At 45.7% G+C, this 24,193-nt stretch overlaps 1 protein-coding gene across 6 annotated transcripts in view; it reads left to right on the top strand.

The window, feature by feature from the left end:
• The window catches only part of EPHB1 (EPH receptor B1), a 438,054-nt gene that overhangs the window by 133,401 nt on the left and 280,460 nt on the right, over nt 1-24,193 (top strand). For 3 of the 6 annotated variants that reach the window (XM_078354179.1, XM_078354177.1, XM_078354178.1), the window contains exons 3-4: nt 8,442-8,519; nt 23,265-23,946. In XM_078354179.1, coding sequence (XP_078210305.1) covers nt 8,442-8,519; nt 23,265-23,946 — 760 coding nt within the window. The remainder of the gene's footprint in view (nt 1-8,441; nt 8,520-23,264; nt 23,947-24,193) is intronic. The other 3 variants (XM_078354180.1, XM_008983781.5, XM_035277873.3) reach the window with 1 other exon arrangement.

The following is a 24,193-nucleotide window of genomic DNA, read 5'->3' as shown; positions in this document are numbered from 1 at the left end:
CTATTACAACCTCCAGGGTGGCCAGGACTTGATGTATTTGTTCATCATTGGCAACTTACACCCAGTTCACCACCTGACTCAATGTTTGACTGTTGAAAGTTTCTCACTTGAGCAAGTGGGTGGATGCTGGTGCCATTCTTGGAGTCAAAGGACACAGGAGGAGGAGTATGCTTGGGTGGGAAGAGGATGAGTCAATCTGGGACCTGTCAAGCTTTAAGCATCTCTGAGGCACCCACGGGAAGGTGAGCCAACAGCATTTGACTTAGGGGCAATGATATCAGAAGGCGGCCCCTTGTCAGTGAGATGGGAGCCCAGGGCGTGGCTGCAGTCCCCTACAGGAGTGTCCGAGGGCAAAGAGGTGAGAGCTTTGGATGGATAACCAGCACTGAAGTGCCAAATACAGCTTGATAAGGAGACTGGGAGGAGGAGAAAACCAAGAGGAGGTCCAGTTATAGAAGCCAGGGGAAGAGCATGTCAGGGAGGAGGAGAGCACAAAAGTGGCAAATGCTTCTGGGTGTTTAACATTTCCACTGGGTTTAGCTGCAAGAACCCTATGGTTAAGAATACAGATAGTGTCAGAGGACCCCAGGGCAGAAGCCAGAAAGCAGAGAGGTGAAGACTCAGTAGGAGGTGAGGCAGTACTGACAGCAGTTGGTAAGGGGAGGGAGGACAGAGCTTGGTAGACAGAGGGAGCAAGGGGCAGTGGGTGCATTTGTTTTTTCTGGGGAAGGGGCTCCTTTCCTGCTGAAATAGCAAGACAGGGATAAAGGTGCCTGCAGAGAGCAGAGAGTGCTCAGTTTTGACACAACAGAGCCATGAAATAGAAAATTCTCTCAGCTTCGTATCTTCTCTCTGAGGTTGGAGGTGAGGTTTAGAGAGTGAGGCATGTGGAGTCCGGGTAGCAGGTGTTGAGAGGGTACAGAAGGAACTGCTACTGAGAGCTGCAGAGAGGCCGGGCATGTTTAGGAGGAATATGGCCAGGAGTAAGAGCTGAATTGTGGCTGACAACTGTGCATGTGTAAGGACCCTGATCTACAGGCCTCCTTCAGCTGCCTGACTGCCTTGAAGAGCTGTGGCAGTGGAATCATCCCGAATTATGGTTTTGCAGGAAAGAATGGTGGGACTGAAAGGGCCAGAGGCTGAGGATGCTGGCACCTTATATCATGACATCTACCCCATGGGAAAAAAGTGAGGCCAGGAGGGACTGGTGTGACCAGCCCAGGAGCCCCAGATTGAGGTTTTGTCAAGGCTAAGGAACAGATGTAATGACATGGCTGGGACTGGAGGAAGACTTGGCACCTTGACATCAGATTTAAGACACACACAGCACTTTCAGGTGATGAAGAGGCTCTGAGTGGATAAGGATGTGAGCTGCTGGGGCAGAGGAGGATGAATTTCATGACTCTGAGGAGCTCAGGTGTTTAAGAAGCCAGGAGGCTTGGGGGAGTGGAGGTCCACCTTTTCCTGAGACTTGGCATGGAGAAGATGGGGGAGGGAGATGGACTGTCAGCCCAGAAAGGAGGGAAAGGCCTCAGATTGTTTCTCTAGTCAGGATACCATGCATGGATGCTTAAGGTGGAAATGGTAGGTGGCATTGTTCTGGAGGTCTCAAAGGAACTGGGTTTGCCCCATCCAGAGGAGGCACACAATTCTGCCAGAGGCCCAGCTGGCACTGCAATGGGCCCCATCCACAGTGCATAGCCTGTGTGTCAGGCTTCCCAGAGAGAGGCCAAGGAACTTTTCCTTTTATGGGGCTAAGTGGGTGCCTTTGCTGCTGTACTTGAGAACTACCAGATATAGGAAGGGGTTGGACCACTCACCTACACCAAGCCCACAAATCATTCTCAATTTTATTGTTGGAAAGCAATATTGCACATCAAAACCAGAAAGTATGCCCAGATTTAAAATGCTGCTTTATAATCTATTGCAGCACCCTGCCTTTCACTGAAGGCCTTTAGGTTTACTCTAAATCAGGGGCTACCTGGTGAACACAGGAAAAAGGTAACAAACACATTTACAAAGTAACAAATGCTAGGGAGAAGCCCCACTAAAGGGCTGTCCCAGGGACCCTCACCACCACAGCCCCTGGTGACCCTTTCTTAGGGCTGGCTTCTAGCCCTGCCTTGAATGATTCCCTTACTTTTGCATTTCTGGACCTCTGAGCAGTGGGAGGTTCAGAGAGGCCCTGTGGATAAACAGTCAGCACCGTGCCCAGCCATGGGCAGTGCTCTGTAAATAGCAGTCTTTCTGGTTGTACCTCCAGTTCCTAGATGCTGCCTGGCCTTCCCCACTCTGTACCTTTTCCCGGACACTCTGTCTCTCAGGTGTCAACTTTGTTCTCAGCCCCTCTGGGATGCTCCTGGATGCTCCTCCCACCCCATTTTTTTTTAAACCTAGAGGGCTTGGTACCAACCTCTACTGTCCTTCACTCTGCAAGTTAAATATCTGTTGATGTGTCATTCTCTTGCACTGCTCAGATAATGAGTCAGCTCCCTCTCTGTGTCCCTGGTGCCCAGCACCAGCTTGGCATAGGACAGGATCAAATTAATGTTTTGTCAACTGAATAAATTAATAACGATCATTCTTGATACTTGTCTGCATCTCCAACCCAGGCCCCTGCACTTAGGAGACACTCAGTTTAGACTTACTGTAAACCAAATACACGGTTACATGTTTGTTGCAGGCCTCTTAACACCCAATTGGTTGTCAATATCTTTTTAAAGAGCATAATTAGTGATGCACATGGAGCCACTTCTCCTGAGATAAGCATGATAAAGGGAACGAGGACACTCCGAAGAAAGTCCCTGTTGCTTTCAGCCCATGGCTGTGATAGATTAGAAAGGCAAACCTAGTCCCTCTGATCAAGAGGCTTAGTTAACTTGCTTGTTGGAAATCTCAGTCCAGAGTTCTTTTACTTGTGAAGTGGTTGGCCAGGGCTCATGGCCATTCGTATCTGGGCCACCAGTGGCCTCTGTGTGTGTAAGTTTCTGTGTTTGTGAGACATGTGGCTTACATGTACGTGTAAGCATCTACCTGAGTTCTTACTTTCAAAAAGGGCTGCGAGGGCTTCCAGCCTCCACCTCCTCCTGTTCTGTCCTGTGGAACCGCCTTCAGGGCCTGTGACATGCTCTGTTGACTACTTTAACACTGGCAAATGTTCACCATAGGAAGGGGGATGTGATAGAGGAAAAACAGGAAGGAAGTCCGGAGCCAAGCCCCATGAACCCTCAGGATGAGTGAGCTGGCTTGTCTGTGTGCTCCATGTGTATATGTGTATGCATATATAGCTATATCTATATAAGTATGTGTGTGTATATATGTATATTTGTGTTTGTATGTATACATGTGTATGTATATATGTGTCTATGTTGGCATGCATGTATATATGTGCTATGTGTCTACACATACACATATGTATATAGAGTGTGTGTATGTGTATCTGTATACATGTGTATGTTTATATGAATATATGTATGTTTGTGTGTGTCTGCATACATATGCACATGTGTGTGTCTGCATACATATGCACATGTGTGTGTATGCACGTACGTGTGTGTGTGTGTATGAAGTTAAATTAGCTGATCTCACCTTTTGCTTCTGTAAGCAGTTCCTAGATTTCTGGAAACACTTTCAATAATGGGAGGATTATTAAACTGAATGGAGAGCTTCCAGAGCAGGCCAGTGTGAAGGGAGCAACACGTATTTGAATGACCACGTTTGGCAAATTAACTCCTGATACGAGATGCATGCCCATGAGTGCAGCATGCCCGTGAGTGCAGGCATGAAGGCAGAATGCACCACTGCTGCTTGGCTGTTCATGTGTAGGCTGTCTAGGCCACTTGGCAGCCCCTGGCTGTCTCCTCAGTCCTCTCACGTCCCCCAGGCACCCTCACCAGCTGCCCACCTCAAGTGACTCAGGAAAGCAGACTCAGGAGAGAAACCCACTCTAATAACAACTCATTCATTCTAAGACCAAGCAAAATCAATTACAATTTATCTGAGCTGATGAGTAAGACCCTTATGGAGAAGCAGTTAAGGCCTCAGGTCCTGGAGTCAAATAAACTGGCTGTTTTTCTGGCTCTGCCACTCCCTGCCTGTATGATCTTGGGCCTGTCATTTAGACTCCTTCAGTCTCAGTTTTCACTTCTGCTCAGTGGGGTAAGGATGATAACTCTGTCATATTGGAAACAATATCGGTAAAAAGTTTTCCTTGGTAAACACTTAGGAAATGTTAGCACATCACCCTCCAGAGGGCTGAATTTTTTCTTTTCTCACTTAAATGATTCAATCATGCTTATTAAGAAAGAAAAGCCTGAGCTAGATTAGAAAAATCCAAGAGAAATTTAGCTCTGGGCAAAATGATTCTGTGAGTGGAATTTCACTGCATTTGAATTTCAGGATATGCCAGAGGCAGAAGGACAGAAGAAGGTGGGGTTGGTCATGATTTCTCAGATGGGCACCACTGAATGGGGACTTGGGAGCTTTGGACCTGATCACTGATTGCTGGCAGCTATGCTCGTTCTATACTTTAATGTCCGTCTGGGCTTTTTAGTGGCCAGTGACAGAAAAGCAAAACCCAGTCTTGAAAGATAGCTTGGCTCATGAAATTGAATGGTCCAGGGGCTGGTGTGGCTTCAAGTTTGGGCTACTCCAGATCGATCAGTCGATCCCTCTTCCCCACCGTCTTGTTTTATCTCTTTCTGTTTTCCCATCCTTTTTCTCCTCTCTCTACTCTTACAGTGTTGGTTCCACGCTGGAGTTCCTCTTGGTCATAAGATGTCCATTTGCAGCAGCTCTAGCCCCTACACCCTCTTTCATCAGTTTGCCCTGGAGAAGAACAGATACCTCCTCCTGGGGCCCTCAGCAAAAGCCTTGGTGTTAGCTCTGAGCCGGCCTGGCTGGCTTGGCTTGAATCCCAAGCTCACTCTGGACCATCCCCTGGGGAGGAAATTGACACTGAGGTCCCATGTCCATTCCTGTGTTGTGGAGAACCTACTGGAAGCCAGGGAGAAGGCAGGAGAGAGTAACAGAGGGAATCAGGAAATAGGTAACAGAGATGACTAGATGCTAGGTAGGGAAAAAAGAATCTATCACTGTATGACAGGCCCTAAGTGACTTACAGCCAGGCACACAATAATCCTCACAATAGCCCCGTTTTACAGATGAGGAAAGTAAGGCATGGAGCAGTTGGTAAACTGCCTAAGGTTTCATGGTGAAAAAGTGCCAATGCTGACCTTTAACCTCCTGGAGACTGGCTAGCCTGCCAACAATTATGCTCCACTGTCTTCCCCAATGAAATGCTGCCCACCGTGGTATCTTCAGAGTGTGGGTTTCAGAAGGAACTCACAAATGGAGTTGCTGTAGCTTCCTTGAATTTAGGCTCAGTCTGCAAAAGGTTTTTTTCTCACGGTAAGAGACATGGGTGGTATCCTTTCTCTGAGCTGTTCCTTAGGAATTAGTACCACTTTCTCAACTGAGAGGCCCAGCCTCCCTGCTGTTGGGCCTCTGACCTCCCTGTCCCCTCCCTCATTCCCTCCCCTCCTATTCCCTCTTCAGGTAAACCACTGAGATAAGTCAGAGCTCCCCACCCTAGGCCTCCCACCCACTCTTTATCTTTTTCTCGCTCTACCAAAAGGCCTGTAATTAGGAAACATTAGCAGGCTCAAAACAGCTTTCATACCTGAAACATCCTCCATAATTGCACTCAGCAGAGCTCTTCCCTGGCTATTAATGTCACTTCTATGAAGCAATGAGGAACAAAACACCCGAGGCACTTAAAACATTTTTTATATAATATGCGTCTTTTAGGAATGGAAGTTTAAAATCACCTGCCTGACAGAGACAGTGATAGACAAAGGCATGGGGAGCTTGGGTGAGAGCCAGGAAGCAGGTCCTCCTCCAGGAGATGGAAGGCGACGGCCACGAGATTCAGATGCTGCTCTGGGAAGAGACTCCAGGACCCTGCATGGGTGGACCTACCCTGATGGATCCCCAGGGGAGGAGAGCTGGGCCAGATGAGCAGTGAGGCCACGGCTCTGCCTGGCTTTGTTGCCTGTGGTTGCCCTCATGGGGCTTTTCTATCAGACTATTTTTGTGGGCATGTGTATGCATATAACAGGAAGGTGAATAGAATGCCACAGATGACCCGTGTTGTAGAGTAGAATATCCATTATTACACTGATTGCAGAAATATATTGGATATGACTTTGTGTGTGTGGTATAGTTGCAGGCAGGGGAGTGGGAGAGAGAAGAGAGAGAGGGAAGCTTCTCTAGCTTGCTGTATTAAACAACTTTGGGAGTTGTGGTGGTTCACCAGAACCTTACTGTCTGGCAGATTTGTTTTCTTGCTCTTGAAAATGGCTCATGGACTCATTCATCAAAAGAGCAGAGACATTTCTGTCCACAGACTCTGGGACGGAATTCCAGAGGTTACCGAAGCCCACCTTCCCCCTCTTGGGAAATGCTTAACTCTTGTTGGCCTAGACAGGTGTCTTTCCACTTCTCTAAAACCTTCCCCATTAGGACAGTTCCCCCACTATGTCCCTTGTCCCAATCTTAGAAACCTTTATGCAACTGGCAGGTGAGCCCGAGGACTGATCCACTGATGACAGCTCTTACCAAATGGCTTTCCATGGCAGGAGGGGACACAGGGCTCCTGACACAGGCCCTGGGTTGGAGCTGAGGAGGGTCAGCATTGCCCTGACAGCCTGAACTCACAGCACTCCCACTGGTAGCCTTGGTGAAGGAAAGACACATAAAGCAAAGCATTAGAAGGAAAGTAAGGATAAGATGAACAGGAGGAAAACAGGTGAAGAAGGGAGGATCAGGGTTGTCAGAAGAAACATGAGGGCTCTCGGCCTGGTTCCAGGAAGGAGGAACTTAGCCTCTGCAGGAACAAGGTCATCCTGGGCCTTTGGCCTAACTCCCAGTTATGGGCAAAAGTGTTAGAATAAGTTGGCCAAAATCCCACTGTACTCTCAGTAGCATGAAGGATCATACCCAGGATTTGAGATCTGATGTCCTGGGCTTATTTCCATTTTCTGCTAAGTTTTTTAACCTCTTTAAACCCATATGCTGCTTTATAACATGGGTAATATAAGATCTTATCTGTAGAGTGATTGGAATTACACTGTGTTTACTTTTTTTTTTGGTAAACTGTAAGGCTTAGTGCAGTATCACTTGCCCAGACTAGTACTAGTGGTAACAATGAGTCTTGTTCGAAAGACCTACCTTGCATGTGATGAGGGAGGGCCCCTGGAGACACAAGATCAACATGTTAGGTTGCAATTCTCATGTGAACAATGTCAGAGAGCACACCCTATTATTAATAGCAGTGTTATTATTAATAATGATAACTATTATACTAATCATCACCATTAATTGCATACCAACTGTGTGCCAGGCATCAAACTTTACGTGTATGACCTCACTTCTCACCAGGACCCTGCAAGGAAGGAAGGTGGCATCGCTCTCATTTTGTGGACTGGTCCCTGAGGCTCAGAGCCATTATCCAAAGTTCCACAACAGGGTAGGGGTGTCGCTGAGACTGACTCCAGTCTTGTCTGACCACAAAGCTCATTTTTGTATCTTTGCCCCTGAAGGAGTGTGAGGAGAGGAACTCAGACTCATAGACTATTGATAGACCAGAGAATGGGGTTGGGGTGGGAGGAGTGGGAATAAGGAGGGGCAAATGTTCAAAATGAAAAAGGGTAGCTTTTTAAAGTAACAAACCAGTGAGTTGTGCACATGATAAGCACCTGATAAATCATTTTTTAAAGCAAACTGTATGAGGGGAGGTAGAGGAGGTAGTTTGCGAAGTGTGGGATTGGGGGATCAAAGAGTAGCAAGTCCCAGAGGAGCCTGGAGCAGGTGAACCCTGGCCAGAGATCCACAGGTGGGTACAGGGGGTGCCTGTGTATGTCCAGCTCCAGGTGGTGATGGAGGAGCCCAGGAGGATTCCCTCCCACCCCCTTGGTCCTTACAAGTGTCCAAGAAGTGAGAAGTCCTGGGAAGGGAAGGGAGACCTGTGAAGGGCTCCAGGGTGCTCCTTTGTCCCATCCATTGTCCTCAGTGTCAGTGGGGCTGAACGTGCCCCTCCTCCATTTGAGATGCTGCTCTGCTGGCAGAAGGGGCTGAAGTCCCATGGTGGCACATCCTCACCTCCATGCATGCTGTCCCACTCGTTGTTCTTTCTGGTGGAGACAGGCATGACCAACATATTTCCAGTGTCGTGAAGGACAGCCTACATAACAAATGCGGGAGTCAAGATTCTGACTTACTTCCTTGTCAAAGGCTTTGCATTTAAACCAATGTGGCAAATGGTAATGGTCTGTGTTTACGTTTAGGTGCAAACAGTTCATTGTGTAACAAGGCAGGGGTGAGCCAGGTAGACAGTGCCTTAAGTGGTGGGGACCTGTTTATGACTGGCCATATCTTTACAGGGGCTGACCGTGGGATGCAAATGCAGGGAAAGCCAGACTGATCTCCCCCATTTGGAGCAGTCCTGGTGCCAGCTGAAGGTAATGGTGGCCCCACTGTGTGCATTGCTGGCCTGAGCATAACTGTCATGAAAGGCTTAATCTGGGAGCTAAATTTTAAAGGGGACATTGGAAAAATTAGTGTGTGTCTATTGGGGTTAACCAGGGATCTTGTCATTCAAAGAATATTCTTGCACCTGGGAAGCCAAGTCTAGGAGGCAAAGGAATGGAATAATTTTTCTCAGTAGAGGCAGAGTTTTCTGCAGGCTTCCTTAGGACGAAGCTCCAGCATCCAAAGTCCCAGGAAAAAAAGCAGTCCCCTGAAGTGGATCACACATGGTGGCCACAGTCCCACCCAACTGGGGGAACACACAGGGTGTGGTAGGGGTGTCCTCTCTTGAGGCCAGATGTGGCTTTTTTTTTCACCAGGAGACTGGGAACTTCCTCCATACTGAGAATGGGAATGAAGCCAAGAGCTCCTGCCAGAGGCCCCGCCCCTTTCTTCTCCCAGAGCTGGCTCTCTCATCTCCAAGATGGCTTTGGCTGGCCCCAGCCAGCATGACTCATGCTCACTCAAAACTTCCCGAGCTCATGGAATGAGGAGCCCATTTCCGTAGGCTGTAACCCAGCATGATAGGCCAGCTTGAGGCTGGCTTCTGCTACACATTCTGAGCAGACATCCCACCAAGCTGAAGGGAAATGCCATCAGTCTCTCCCAGGGGTGACTCTCTGCTCCTCCATCAGTAGAGTCCAGGCCTGGGCATAGTAGTATTAAGCAGCTGGGGCCTGGGGCCTGCAGTTCCCACCCCTGCCTTGTTCAACAAGGCCGTGTTGGGCAGCAGTGAGAACCACATTCAATCGACAGCTTAAGATAATCACATGTGTGAGGCACTGCAATAATGGCAGCTGAATACCCTGCCACTGTTGCCATAGTGACCAGCCAAGCACTGGTTCCCTCCTTTTTTTTTTTTTCCTTTCTTGTTTTCTGGACCTCCTTGTTATAGGGCTGGCTGGTGGGGTGGGCCATGAGTTGGGGAAATAGGAAAGGATGAAAGGGGGAGGGGAGACCCAGGAGGGGCAGCCCATTATACTCCCTTTAAATACCCCAGCTGGAGGTGTTTTAAATTTCAACAGAGACAGAGAGAAACAGTGTCTTAATCCCTAGCTCCCTGTGAATTATTTAAAGGGATCTTGTCAGAAGGATGAATTTGTCACTGTTGCAGTGTCAACAGCAGCAGCAGCTGTCATAATGGCAGAGGACCCCACTCCAGGCAGGGCCTGGTACGCAATGCTGCTGCCTGGTGGAGGTTACAGTAGCCCAGGGGAGTATAGACAGGGAGCCCCCTGCCCAGACCCAAACCTGCAGTATTTTCCCTGGCATGCTGGTAGAAACCTGGGTGTGAAATACAGAATATAAAGGGGTGTGCACCTTTTAGAATTTGTGCCCTGCTGGCCTTGCCCTCTAGTAGTGTGGCTCTGTAGCCACAGGGTCTTTAAACAGTGGACAGAGCTGACCAGTGCCCACATAGCCTTCCAGTGGTATGCATGGCCAGCACCTCAGCTGCCAGCACTACAATCATGTGCCACCTACACCCATGCACGCATGTATCAATGATAGATGCACAGGTACCAACAGACAGACAGAAGAGAGTCATAGATCGTATACATCGTGAAGGGAGAGCAAAATGTCAAGAAAAAAAATAACTAATGTGCACTCAGAGAGAGGCTAAGTGTGTGTCCCCAGAGGGATATTCATGATAACTGGCTCGAAAGGGGCTCTTCCTGGGGTTTAATTACCTTGCCAGCTTAAGTCACGTTTAATCTTCACGATTGCCTCATGAGATAGGTGCTATTAGGTACTACCCTGGTTGCAGAGGACGAAGTTGAGGCTCAGAGAAGTTTGCCCCATGGTCATGCATCTGGGTCTGGCTGAGTCCAGAGCCTGTGAACTTAACCCTGTGCTAAGATGGGGATCCCCATGATTCTGAGCTGGCCAAGGTTAGAGCACTGCTGTTTTTAAACCCTCATCCCTTTTTTGATCTTCACAAAACCCTCCTTCCTAGCAATCTGAATATACTCTGCTTTGGGCCATTTCCTCCACCTTGACCTTGTTATAGTATTTTTCTGCATTTCTCTGCCACCCAAGATTTTGTGGAGCTTTGCTCTTAAATATTGCTTTGGGAAACGATATTTGTATATGTTTGTGATATTCCCGTTATCACATTGGGAACAATGTTTGTATATGGTTGTGTTTTCCAGTTATGTCCCTCACCCCATCCCCTTCTGTGATGCATTTCTGGGAGGGCATACTTGCTGTGATATCACAGTTTAGGGAATTCATCGCTTCGTACTGCTACAATATGGAAGCCCTTCCAAGGCACTGGGCTTTCAGAAACAGTCCCCAGTCCTGAGTCAGTTACCTTCCTTATTGGAATACAGCATCAGGCCATGGTAATGAATGGGGGCATTTCTGTCCTCCCAGCCCAGCACATCTGGGAGGTAAATCAAGCATAGGGGGAGGTAAGCTGGTGTTCGCAGCCCTCAGGGGAGCCATTGAGCAAATCGCTGCCTTGGTTGGTTGGTGTACTAAATGGTAGATCCCTCTGGGCTTGTAGGAATTTATGCCCCACGGACCGCATTTTACATTTTAATTAGCCCTCTAGCTTGTCTAATATCCAAGCTCTTTCAGGCTTAGTCTACTGTCTACACAGGAGCTTTGTCCTTGGTGATTCGTGGGGAAAGCTTGGCAGTGGTGGCTCCAGCCCAGCCCTGAGCATCTGCTACCCTGAAGAATCTTTCTCCTCCTGTGGACTCTGTGAAGTTGTGTGCTGCCCAGGCTCCAGAGGGCTTCTTGTTCAGAGGGGAAGCCATTTCCCCTGATTGGGCAATGCCAGGAAAGCTCCATTATGGTCCCACAGGACATGGTGGTCGTAACTGTTTGCAAAATAGCAACTTCCCCCAACAGCAGTTTGAGCACAAAAGCAGACTGCTGAATGGGACCAGAGCCTGTAAGATGCGTCCAATTTTGTCTCATGTGGACTGAGCTGGTGGCTGACAGTGGTCCAGGGATTGCTGACTCCAGAGAAGAGAGCCTGTGATGAAACAGCTCAGAGGAAGCACTGGAAATTCCTGGAGGGAAAGGGAAGGAGACTGCTGGTTGTTTCTCTGTCTCTGTAAGGAGAGGGAGCTTAGCCTTTTAGTTTCTGCATTCTGCTGACCAAAGGGTAGGATTATTTATATAGGATGTAGATGATTTCCACACCCTGGTGACTCAGCTGGAGGTGGATCCTGAGGTTAATGTAATCATGCTGCTGCTGCTGATGATAATAATGGTAATAATTGGTGCTCAGTGAATGGTAGTTATGTGCAGGCACAGCACCAGATGAGCTCCTTCCACTGTCTTTCAGTCTTCACATTACCCTGCAAAGTAAATAGTATTTTGCAAATGGGGGAAACTGAAGCTCAGAAAGTTGTCTGTGATCACAGAGCTGTAACTGGCAGAGGTGGGGTTTGCCTGCCCTGGCAACCTCTCCAGCCTCATTTCTTTCAGTGTTTCTCTTTCTCTTTAATCTTCTGTAGTCACACTGGCATCCTGGCTTTCTCAGCAATGGGGAACTTGTTCTGGTTGTCCTCTGTGCCTGGGATGCTCCTCCCTCATGTTCCCTCCCGGCTAGCACCTGGGTTTCATTCAGATCTCAGCTCAAAGGGAGATCTTCCCTGAAGACCCCACTGCCAGCTGTCACTCTGTTTCCTGCTTCGTAGGAGTAGTTAATGCTACCTGACTTTCTGTTATTCATTAGTTCGTTTGTTTATCCTTTGGTTAACTCTACTAGAATGTAAGGTCCATGGGAGCAGGGACTTTGTCTCTTATTTATTGCTGTTTCACCAACTTCTAGAATGTTGCTTGGGGCTGCTGTAGTAGATGTTTAATTCTTTATTAAATTATTTAAATAAAGAATAAGATGTTTTATTCTTTATTAAATAAATGAGATAAATGAGCTGGGTTTTAAACAAATCAGAATAGCTGGGATATTGTTAGGCTAATAGAGGCCAAAAAGCCTATTTCAATTATTTCTATTCCTGTTTTAAATAAAGGCGTCCAGAGGAAGTGCCCTTCTCCCGCCAGGCCCTGTAGCAATGGTTTAGAAATGGTTTATTCGTGGAGGTTAGAATGACATAGCATCATGGTAGTCATTGGGCATTCTTAGAGGTGTGGGCCTGGTGTGGGGCAGGGGACATTGCAGCAGTCCAGGGAGGGGCCAGCTATCAAAAATCTTTCCAGAACTCTATGCTTGGAACTGTCTTCAGAGGCACACAGAGTGGAATCAGCTCAAATCTCTTTAACCTCATTTTGTGATGTCTCTTCATTTTGACTGGTACTATCATTTCTTAGTTTGCTCCTCCATCTCATTAATCAGACTTGGCTCCAAATGACCTTTGCCTGTTTCTGAAATTCAGATCCTCTCCTGAAGCATAAAGAATGTGTCAGAGTTTTTGAAGGTTGTTCTAGAAGGTAGTGGAGATTGACCAATGGGTAGAGTCCATGACGATGATTTTGAAAGGGAAACAGTTTATACAGATGAACGAGTGTTGATAGCATGCTTTACATACGCGCGTGCACACACACACACACAATCAGCTCACTGCAAATAGTCAATAGGCACTGTCCAAATGTCAACCAGCACTCTAGCAATAGATCTGCAAGCTCTGACTTCCAATAAGCAAGTCTAATAAACCTAGATCTTGGAGAGACCTAAAAGTGTCTTTCTCGTACATCAAAGTCATGGTCTGAAAGCCTGAACAAGTACTTTCTAATGGCTGTCATTGTTTCCTTTATTATGCTTATCTCAAGGACAGGTGGTCCATTTGTGTCAATAATAGTGCTCTTTCAAAGACTGTTAATAATCTGTTGGTTGTGCAAGGTTGATTTGTTTCTTCCTTTCACAAAGACAGGTTAGCCTGGTGGCACCTGCAGTAAAAAAAAGGGAGAGAAGTTAAAGAGCAGGACAGGGCCCTGCGTGTTGCCTCAGTCTTCCAGGATAGTTTGAGGGCTTGTTACTGGGAATATGGAGTGATACCCAACACAGTCCCAGCCTGTAGGACGGGGTTTATGTGGGAGACGGATTTGTATTTTAGAAAACTCACATGAGCAGGGGAATTAAGGAGAATGACTGGGAGCATTACTTGGAGGGTAAAGAGAATTCAATGGCGAAACAAGGAGAGGACTGAATAGAAGAGCTATGAAGGAGATAGGAGACATGAAATTTGAGCTTTAACCTCCTATCATGAGGAGCAAAACAAAACAAAGTGGAGAGGGCAGTGTCTAGATTGCTTCCTAGGTATCTGGTACTGCGTCGTTGAGGTCCTGTTCTCAGACACAGGTGAGACTGCATCAGAACTGAAAAGAGCAAGGTGGTGCATCTTAGGTATTTAGCAGGAGGCATCCAGCAGGCAGCAGGATTTACAAGTCTGGGGTATTGGGGAGGGGTCAAGTTGGTGATGGACTCCATGGTGGTTGAAGCCTTGTATGTGGATGAGATCACCTAGGACAGAAAGTGAGATGAAAATGGATTTCACTGGTCCCAGATGTTACTGAATAAAATGGTGTTCTGTAATTCCAGTGTTGTAAAGCTAAATACATGGAATTATTTAGCTTTATTTAGTTCATGAAATGAACTAATAAATTAGTCAAAACTTAATTCCCTGTCCTCAAGGAACTCAAAGCCTGGTAGCAGAAACCAAAGTCACACACATGAAGCAATTAAAGGATATTTCAGAACAGTGTATTATCAAATGCTAAATTGTGTAGAATAAACTCAATCATGCTTTATGCATTCAGAGAAATGGTAGATGAATCTAAGCCAGGGAAGGCATTATGGAGGAAACAAGACCGGAGCCACCTCGGAGGAAGGTGCAGCAAAGAGAGTCCAGCCCTGCCGCGGATCCGCCGCCTGACTTGAGGCCTGCTATTTAATGTCTCTGGGCCTCAATTTGCCCATTTGTCAACAAAAAGTCTTGAGCAACATGGTTTAGAGTGGCTTCCGAGCCACATCTGCTTTTCTCTGGCTCAGTTCAGATAGGATGGGGGAGAGGTAGAAGAAGGGTCAGTCAGAACATCAGCAGCAATGTTCAGGGCATGGGCTCTGTGTCCAGCTGGGAGAGGATAAGGCCCTGCTTTGGGCCCTTGACGTCTCTTGCCCTGTCTGTTGTCACCATGTTCTGACCAGGGCATGAGGTGATGCCAGCCCTAGTGCATTAGTCATGGGAATGCAAGAGACAGGCCAGATGGGGGGAATATGGATTGTTCTGGAAGAAATGGCACTTTATGGTGATGAAGTGGGTGTGTTAAACATGGGGAGCACTTTTGGCCTTTTGATTACCTGATTGACCTCCAGGTTGGAAAATCCAGTGGTCCTGGAATGGGGTTTTGAGCCTAAGATTCTGATACTGTCTTTGGACCACACCCTGATACTCCCAGGCCCTTAGTCTCAGTGATAGGGATGCTTCCTTGGCCACCTAGCTTCTCCAGATGCCACCTTTGCCTCAACTTAGGCACCATTCACAACAAATTTGATTGAATGAATAATTGGCACTTAGGATACAGGGACAAAGGTGTAAGAAGGCCATCCACAGTACAGAGGATAGAATGAGCAGGGCATGAAGTCACCATGAACAAGCTACTTGTGGATAATGGAGACCGTGTCAGCATTGTTGGGATATTGAGATGTGGGCTGGACCAGATAACAGAGATTTTATTTTAAAGCCACAAAAAGGTATTATTTACCTGCAATATATTCACTCATTTTAAATGTATTAAAATTTTAATCAATTCAGTAATTTTTGGTAAATTTATAGAATTTGTAACCCATCACCACAATCTCATTTTAGAACAGTTTTATTACTCCTCACAAAATTTCTTTATGCCAATTTGTAGTCACTCGCCATTTTCTTCTCTGACCCCAGGCAAATACTAACCTACCTCTCTATCTGTAGATTTGCCTCTTCTGAACACTTCATGTGTTTAGAATCACACAATCTGTGGTCTTTTGGGACACACAGCTTTCCTCACTTAGCATAATATTTTAGAGGTTCATCATGCTGCTGTACATACCAGTACTTCATTCTTTTTTATTTCTGAATAGTTTCCATTGTATAGGCACATTACATTTTGTTTATGCATTCACCAGTTGACAGCAAAAGGTCTTAGGTGACATATTAAAGAGTCCAAGAAAGGAGGATAACAGTCAGATTAGCATGCAGCAAGTATAAAGCTGACTCCTCAGGCCGGGCACAGTGGCTCACGCCTGTAATCCCAGCACTTTGGGAGGCCGAGGCGGGTGGATCACGAGGTCGAGAGGTCGAGACCATCCTGGTCAAAATGGTGAAACCCCGTCTCTACTAAAAATACAAAAAAAAAAAAAAATTAGCTGGGCATGGTGGCGCGTGCCTGTAATCCCAGCTACTCAGGAGGCTGAGGCAGGAGAATTGCCTGAACCCAGGAGGTGGAGGTTGCGGTGAGCCGAGATTGCGCCATTGCACTCCAGCCTGGGTAACAAGAGCGAAACTCTGTCTCAAAAAAAAAAAAGCTGACTCCTCATATAAAGATGTACAGGAAATTTCCTATACCTAATTTTCTTTTAGTCTAATTGTTTCAGATTCTGAGTCCCCTATACTACTGGTTGGTGAAGAGTTCAATCTCTTTGAGAAACTGTTGGTTTTTCTCTCCATTAGGACCATGCTCCCAGAGGTCTTACTCAGCAGATTCTGAGAAGGTTACTGTATTGTCCAAAGGCCAGTGGTCCACCACTAGGTTTTCTGGATATGAATAAAGCTCTGGAGGTGGCAGTGGTGGCGGTTGATAACTTTGTGTGTACCTAATTTCACATAGATAGAAGTCCATCTGAGAAATTATCCTGGAAGTGGAATTGCTGGGTCAAAGGGTGTATATTGTTATAATTTTGATAAATAAAACCAACATTGTCATAGACGTTGTACACATTTGCTATTCTTCCATTTGTGTATCAGAATTCTTATCTCCCATATCCTCTCCAACACAGTGTGCAATCACACTTTTGACATCCCCCAAAAGTGTCATAATGTGGCAAAGTAACAACTCATACTTTATGAAGAGTGAGATTTGGCATCTTTTCATATATTTAAGTTATATCTGTATCTTTTTTAGTGAACAGTTTGTTGATATTCTTTGCTCAACTTTCTATTTTGTTGTTGACATGTGGGTTCTCTTTATATATTAGGGGATATTAACACTATCTGTGGTAAGTGACAGTTTTTTTCTATCAGGATTTCTTCTTTCCCCCTTACAACTTTGCTTATGGCTATTTCTGTCATGCCAGTTTTTAAACTTGTATAGAACTGAATTTATCAGTATGTTTATGGCTTCTGAGTTTCATGTCACAATTAGTATACACAAATTGTCTCCATGGTTTCTTTCAGTATCTTCGTAGTTTCATTTTTAATGTTTAAATCTTTGATTCGCCAGAAGTTTATTCTGGAGTAAGGTATACGTATGAAACAAAAGTTTCATTTTTTTTCCCCAGATGGGCACCTAGTTATCAGTACAATTAAAAAAATGATTTACATTCTTCATATTGGGTTCAGTTTTGGCCCACACTTCAAGTATTGAGAGAAGCTACTGAATTGACTTCTAAAAGATTTCACTGGTTTATACTTCCACCAACAGGCTTCGTCAGTACTCTTTTTCCCACTTTCTTACCAAGACTTGACATTTTATCTTTTTGACTTTTTGCAAATCTGATAAGCAAATCATGATATTTTGCTGTTGTTTTAATGGGAGGAGATAATTACAGGAAGGAATACAAGAGGCAACATGTCAAATGCCTAGAAGTGGAGGCTAAGAAGCAGTCACTGAATGGAGACCTTTAGGAAATGTGAGAACACATTGCCAGAACTGGAGCCAGCACAGGCTTTGGGTAAAAGAAATTTCATCCTGAGGGCCGGGCGCATTGGCTCACGCCTGTAATCCCAGCACTTTGGGAAGCCGAGGCAGGTAGATTACGAGGTCAAGAGATCGAGACCATCCTGGTCAACATGGTGAAACCTCGTCTCTACTAAAAATACAAAAAATTAGCTGGGCATGGTGGCGCGTACCTGTAATCCCAGCTACTCAGGAGGCTGAGGCAGGAGAATTGCCTGAACCCAGGAGGTGGAGGTTGCGGTGAGCCGAGATCGCACCATTGCACTCCAGCCTGGGTAACGAGAGTGAAACTCTGTCTCAAAAAAAAAAAAAGAAATTTCATCCTGAATAGGAAATTGGGCATCTACAGTGTAGTACTTGCGAAGCTGGTAAAATTCCCCGTTTTTTTAAGGAAAGAGGGAAGGAAGAGGTGAAGAATCAGCATTTCTAAGGATCTGGGAATCCCAAAGCCTGGTTGGCGAGGCAGGACTGATGCCTGAAAGAGTATTCAGGGGACACATGACCCTTTGAGTCTGGTCTGTTTCCCCAAACGTGGCTCAGTGAAGGTCTAGAGACTCTTTCCTAAAGCATCTTTTCAGTTTTTACTGGTCTGTTCTAACCTACCATCATCTCTTGCCTGCACATCCACAATGACCTCCAATTGTCCTGCCCATACACTCAGGCTACCCTTCAAACCAGTCAGAGGGAGCTTTTAAAAGCTCAGCTCCGATCACCTGCGTTTTTTCTCCCTAACTCATCAACAACTTCTCGTTACATTGAGGATTAAATTCAAAATTCTCAACTGGATTCATCTTGTTCCAGCTTCTTACGGCCCTCTGTCACACAGCTTTCATTACTCAATGGCACTAGGCCACTTTTCCCACCATGAGACCTTTGTACCTGCCTTTCCTGGACCCAGGAAGTAGAGGCTCTGCTTCTACTCTGCTCCCAGAAGGCACATACTTTTCCTGGCTAACTTCTATCTAACTGTTCCCTCTCAGCTTGGAGGGGGATATTGTTTGAATGTTTGTCTCCTCCTAATCTCATGTTAAAGCATCATCTCCAGTATTGGAGGTGGAGACTAGCCGAAGGTGTTTGGGTCATGACAGGGGATCCCTCGTGAATGGCTTGATGCCCTCCTTATGGTAATGAGTGAGTCTTACTCTGTTAGTTCACACGAGAGCTGGTGGTTTAAAAGAACCTGGCATCTCTCTTGCTCCCTCTCTCACAGTGTGGCACACTTGCCCCTCCTTCACCTTCCTCCATGATTAGAAACTTCCTGAGGCCTCACCAGAAGTAGATCCCGGTGCCGTGTTTCTTGTACAGGCTGCAGAACTGTAAGCCAGATAAACCTCTTTTCTTCATAAATTACCCAGCCTCAGGTATTCCTCTGTAGCAACATAAAACGGACTCATACCGAGGGTCTTTCCTGACAATCTTCTGTATATCCGTTGCACCCCCTGTCTTGGCTCCCTATAATTTTCCCTCACAGCAGTTAACACAAATGTAATTACTTAGTTATTTTAATAACAATTTTCTAATTTCTGTTTCTCTAGATTATAAACTTCATATTGTTATATCCCCAGTGGCTAATGGGATGCCTGGCACAAACCTAACATTCAGTAGACATTTTTTTTTTCATTGACAAATGAATGAGGTATAAATATAAAGCAATGAGACTGACTCCGAATATCATAAATGAATGATACGTTTGTCTCTCTCTGTTGGGGATGCTATTCTTCCCTTATCTCGATTAACCAAAATCTTCTCTTTCTTCGAGGCCCCCAGTTCTAATTACCACTTGCTGTGGAATATGTGTACCTCCTGAAGCCTACTCTGATCACTTATTTCTGCAACCCCTGCAGAGCTTTTGCTGACAGAAGAAGAATGAAAGAGGGAAAGAAATTAATGGGAAGCTCTATGATGGCCTTTTTCCAACAACAGGGAGTTATTTTTCTTTCTCTCAATTTCCTTCTACTCTTTCCCTTTGAATATGCAGCTGAATTTCCTCTAATTAGCTTAGATCACTCCCTTAGGCACTGTCATAGAATCAATTAGATCTGTAGAATTTTACAACTCTGGGTCACCCAGTATGATTCTCCATTTTACAGATGAGAAAACTGAGACCCAGAGAGGTTAATGTTTGAAACAATGACTTCTGCTGGGCTTTATAATACCAATAACTGTCATTTTCTAAGATAAGTGTTCTCAATATCCCAGATCCATCAGAGTAGAAATCCTCATGCTGCTTATTTTATTGCTGTGTCACATAGACTAGAATACAGTGGTGCGAGCATGGTTTACTGCAGCCGTGACCTCCTGGGCTCAAACGATCTTCCCGCTTCAGCCTCCTGAACTGCTGGTTCAACAGGAATAAGCCACCAATCTTGGTTAATTTTTTATTTTTATTTTTGTAGAGATGAGGTCTATGTTGCCCATTCTGGTCTTGAGTCCTGGGCTCTAGCAATCCTCCCACTTCACCTTCCAAAGTGCTAGAATTATAGGCGCAAGACACTGCACCTGGCCTCATTTTGCTTATTTAAATACCTCCTGGTATTAACTGTTTCAGTGCTAAAGTGAAGCCCATATAATGGGCTTCCGTCGTGCTCCCATAGCAGAACTCCATTAGTCTTGGATGGGTCAAGAACTCTGGCTGTGACCAGATGCCCACTCTAAATGGGGCCACATGCTTTACGTATGCATTGACAGAGGGGCCCCACATGTGTACTGAGACCTAACTGGAATAATGGGTCATGAGACCTGTTGTATTTCAACAATCGCAGAACAGAAAAAAAAATTCCTTTTCTCAGAAGTCGTATAGGTTCAACTGAGAAAATGTTTGATAACAGCCATGGAAAGGGAGGGACATCTAAAAATTGGATCTGAAACATTGTCAGTGACTTCTCCCTGGTTGAAAAATAAACAGGCAAGCAGAACATAACTCTAATAAACACATTTAATAGAACAAAATGTAGTGTTCAAGAAGGCAGAAAAAGTGGTTATTTTACATCTAGACAATAAGAAATTAAGCAAAATCCAGGTGAGGTTCAACTGTGAATTTACATTCCATGCAGGCCACAGAGATGAGCTCTCTCTTCCATGGTGGCCACATGGGGTCACATGGGGCCTGGGCACAGGGAGGTCCATGTGCTGGGCACAAGGCATGCCGTGAAGGAGCTGTGTGGACTGTGGATGTGCCACTCCAGGAATGCGCCGCAGCCCCCTTAGGGCTCACTCACTCCTGGAGGAGGTAGATGCCCTAGGGTCAGTGTGCACAGGTTCTTACCTGTTGTATGGAGGATGTACTAGCGTGCTATGATATGCTGTCTAATTCAGCCATGGGATTTTCAAGAGCTGGAGTATCTCAGGCACAGAAGAACAAAAAGCCATCCCAGGTAGAAAGCACAGCGTGAGAACAGGCTTGGAACTTGGAAGCAGAGTTGTGAGTTTGGGGATGTTTAGTCCTTGGCATTGCTGAAGGTAGAGTGGAGTGGGAGATGCTGGGAGAGATGCTGGTGGGTCATGAATAGTGTGGTTGGAGGTCAAGTGAAAGGTGGAGTGCTGGGTGGTTCTTGGCCTGGAGCTAATACTGTCCAGGGCAGAATCCTGATGGCCTGTGTGTCCCAGAACTGCTGCAAGGATACTGGCAGCAGCTGATCTGTTTGGTGAGGGACTGGCAGGACTTCAAATTGGTGAGGGAACTGGTACTCTGGGATTCCTGGGGGATGATGGGGATCAGGAGGACCCTAGATAGACTTCGGTTTAGGTGCCTTGGTAGCAGAGGCCCAGACAGCAGGAGCGACCATGAGTGAGGTTACTTTCCAGACCTGGGCATGCAGGGTCAGCTCTCGATGTGTCCATTTCCCCACCTCTCCACAACGTGCCTGTTTTTTGGTTTCCTTCACACAAGTTTAGAGGACAGTCTTGCTTCTATCCTCCTTCCTCCACAGGGGGCTTTACTCCTTGCAAGAAGCAATTGCAGTATATTTTCCATGCACACATAATTGGCTTTTAGCTGTGTTAATGAAGAATTCTAGTCTAGATAAAGTCCACCACTGTAAATAATAAGCAATTAGCACAATATTCAAAGATGCTGGCATGATTTGGTTACCTTGATCACCACTGCTAAATTGTCTAAATAGTCAGAATCTTAATTCATTTTCACTTTAGGAAGTTTAATTTTTTCTCTCTATTTTTTTTTTTATTCTAAGCAAACAGAATACAAGTTTAAATCTATTCCTGGAAATAGCCTCAGTTCTTGAGACCAGGATCTGGAGCACTCCCAGATGTGGTTAGCTTCTTCCTTTTTCCCATGTACAAAAAAGAAAGAATGACTCAGCAACTCTTCTTTGACCCCTGTCCTAGAAAGCTCATTTAAGGGAGCCATGCCTTTAAAGGTCTTTCCCCACTCCCCTCCAGCCCTCATTGCCTATTTTTGAAATAATCTAGAAGTTCTTAAGTGAATTTCTTTGCCCATTCAAAGTACTTCCTACTAGCTCCTCTCATAATCTCTTTTAGCTGTATGAGCATGGGTGAGTTGCATGATGTCTTTTCATCTGTAAATTGGGGATAATAATACCTAGTTCTGAAAGTTGTTGGGAATAGTGAAAGATATCACTTTATACCTGTGTTGTTCTTCTCTCTTATTTCAATCTACAGGGCTGCTATAAATGGGAGCTCACTTTTCTAATGTGAATCATGTTTGTCTCTCTCTTAAGAAATTTTCATTACTCCCTAAAGTAGCACCCTCCAACATTTTCCTTCATCATAGCCTTGCCTGAAATTTGCACACCATAGAGCTTCACTTGCTTCATTAAAGGTTCTTCTTAGCAACCTCCACTTTTACCAGTTTTATAGTCTAGGTCTTTGTGTTAGTCCACTCTTACCTTGCTATAAAGAAATGCCTGAGCTGAGTAATTTATAAATAAAATAGGTTTAACTTGTTCATAGTTCTGTAGGCTGTACATGAAGCATAGTGCTAGTATCTCCTTCTGGTGAGGGCCTCAGGAAGCTTTCACTTATGGCAGGAGGCAAAGGGGAGCCAGCATGTCACATGGTAAGAGATGGATCAAGAGAGAGAGAAGCAGGAGGTCCCAGATTCTTTTAAACAGCCAGATTTCATGTGAACTGAGCAAGAACTTACTCATCACCAAAGGGACGGTGCTAAACCATTCATGAGGGGTCTGCCTCCATGATCAAATCACCTCCCACCAGGCCCCACCAACATTGGGAATCACATTTCAACATGAGATTTAGATGGGAGAAGCATCCAAACCTTATCAGTTCTTCAAAGAGATTCATGTTTTCACAAAGAGAAGGTTTGTGAGAATTTAAGTTTGTTGCAAATCTCTGAAAAGCTTTAAATTCATGTGCTTTTCAGAGATATAACGTAATTTCACCATAATAAAGAAATTAGGTTCAGAGATGGGGATTTCCAAGGTGTAGGTGTCAAGTAATTGGACTCCTAACAATAGATTGGCTTTTAGAGTAGTGACTGTGGAAGTGAGGAAGAAAGTCCCTGCCATCACATGGGCTGAAAGCTTCATGTTGTCCCCATGGATGTAATAAGCCAGTCACAGCATGAGCATTAAGGGTTAGGCAAGGAACAACTTTCTTGAATGAAGTGTGTTATATTTTGGCATGGGCTGCAGAGAAATGTGAAGCTTTCTTATAAGGAGATCTTTAAAATCAAGTTGGGCTTAGATGTGTTCATTTCTCAAGTCAAGCTGCTGGACTGGTGAGCTCTTAAGGCCCCTTAAGCCCAGGATTCTCCTCTGCTCTGCCTACTTTTTGTATTCTCACTCTCTATTTTGTGTTTTTGCATGTGTGCACCTGTGGCCGGTTATGTACAGTGGGAAGAAGTCAGTGGCTATGATGAAAACCTGAACACCATCCGCACCTACCAGGTGTGCAATGTCTTCGAGCCCAACCAGAACAATTGGCTGCTCACCACCTTCATCAACCGGCGGGGGGCCCATCGCATCTACACAGAGATGCGCTTCACTGTGAGAGACTGCAGCAGCCTACCTAATGTCCCAGGATCCTGCAAGGAGACCTTCAACTTGTATTACTATGAGACTGACTCTGTCATTGCCACCAAGAAGTCGGCCTTCTGGTCTGAAGCCCCCTACCTCAAAGTAGACACCATTGCTGCAGATGAGAGCTTCTCCCAGGTGGACTTTGGGGGGAGGCTGATGAAGGTAAACACGGAAGTCAGGAGCTTTGGGCCTCTTACTCGGAATGGTTTTTACCTCGCTTTTCAGGATTACGGAGCCTGTATGTCTCTTCTTTCTGTCCGTGTCTTCTTTAAAAAGTGTCCCAGCATTGTGCAAAATTTTGCAGTGTTTCCAGAGACCATGACAGGAGCAGAGAGCACATCTCTGGTGATTGCTCGGGGCACATGCATCCCTAACGCAGAAGAAGTGGACGTACCCATCAAACTCTACTGCAACGGGGATGGGGAATGGATGGTGCCCATTGGACGATGCACCTGCAAGCCTGGCTATGAGCCTGAGAACAGCGTGGTGTGCAAGGGTAAGCTTTGGAGTCTCTGCTTCCTGCCCATCTAAGGCAGTGACAGATCTGCAAGGTTTCCTCACCAATAGTTCTGGGTCATAAAGGAACAGAAAAGAGTCTAATGGCTTATTATAAAGCTCTGAGGACTCTCCTTCCCAGTGCTAGGCCTGATGATTTTCTAATCATGTCCAACCAGATTGTCCATATTTATTATTCATGGTGAGAGGAAGAGATGGGGGACTTTCAAATGGTAAAATAACGACCA

Source organism: Callithrix jacchus, chromosome 17, assembly GCF_049354715.1.
Source record: "Callithrix jacchus isolate 240 chromosome 17, calJac240_pri, whole genome shotgun sequence".
Taxonomy (NCBI): Eukaryota; Metazoa; Chordata; class Mammalia; order Primates; family Cebidae; genus Callithrix; species Callithrix jacchus.
This window is presented reverse-complemented; position numbering and strand designations above follow the sequence as displayed.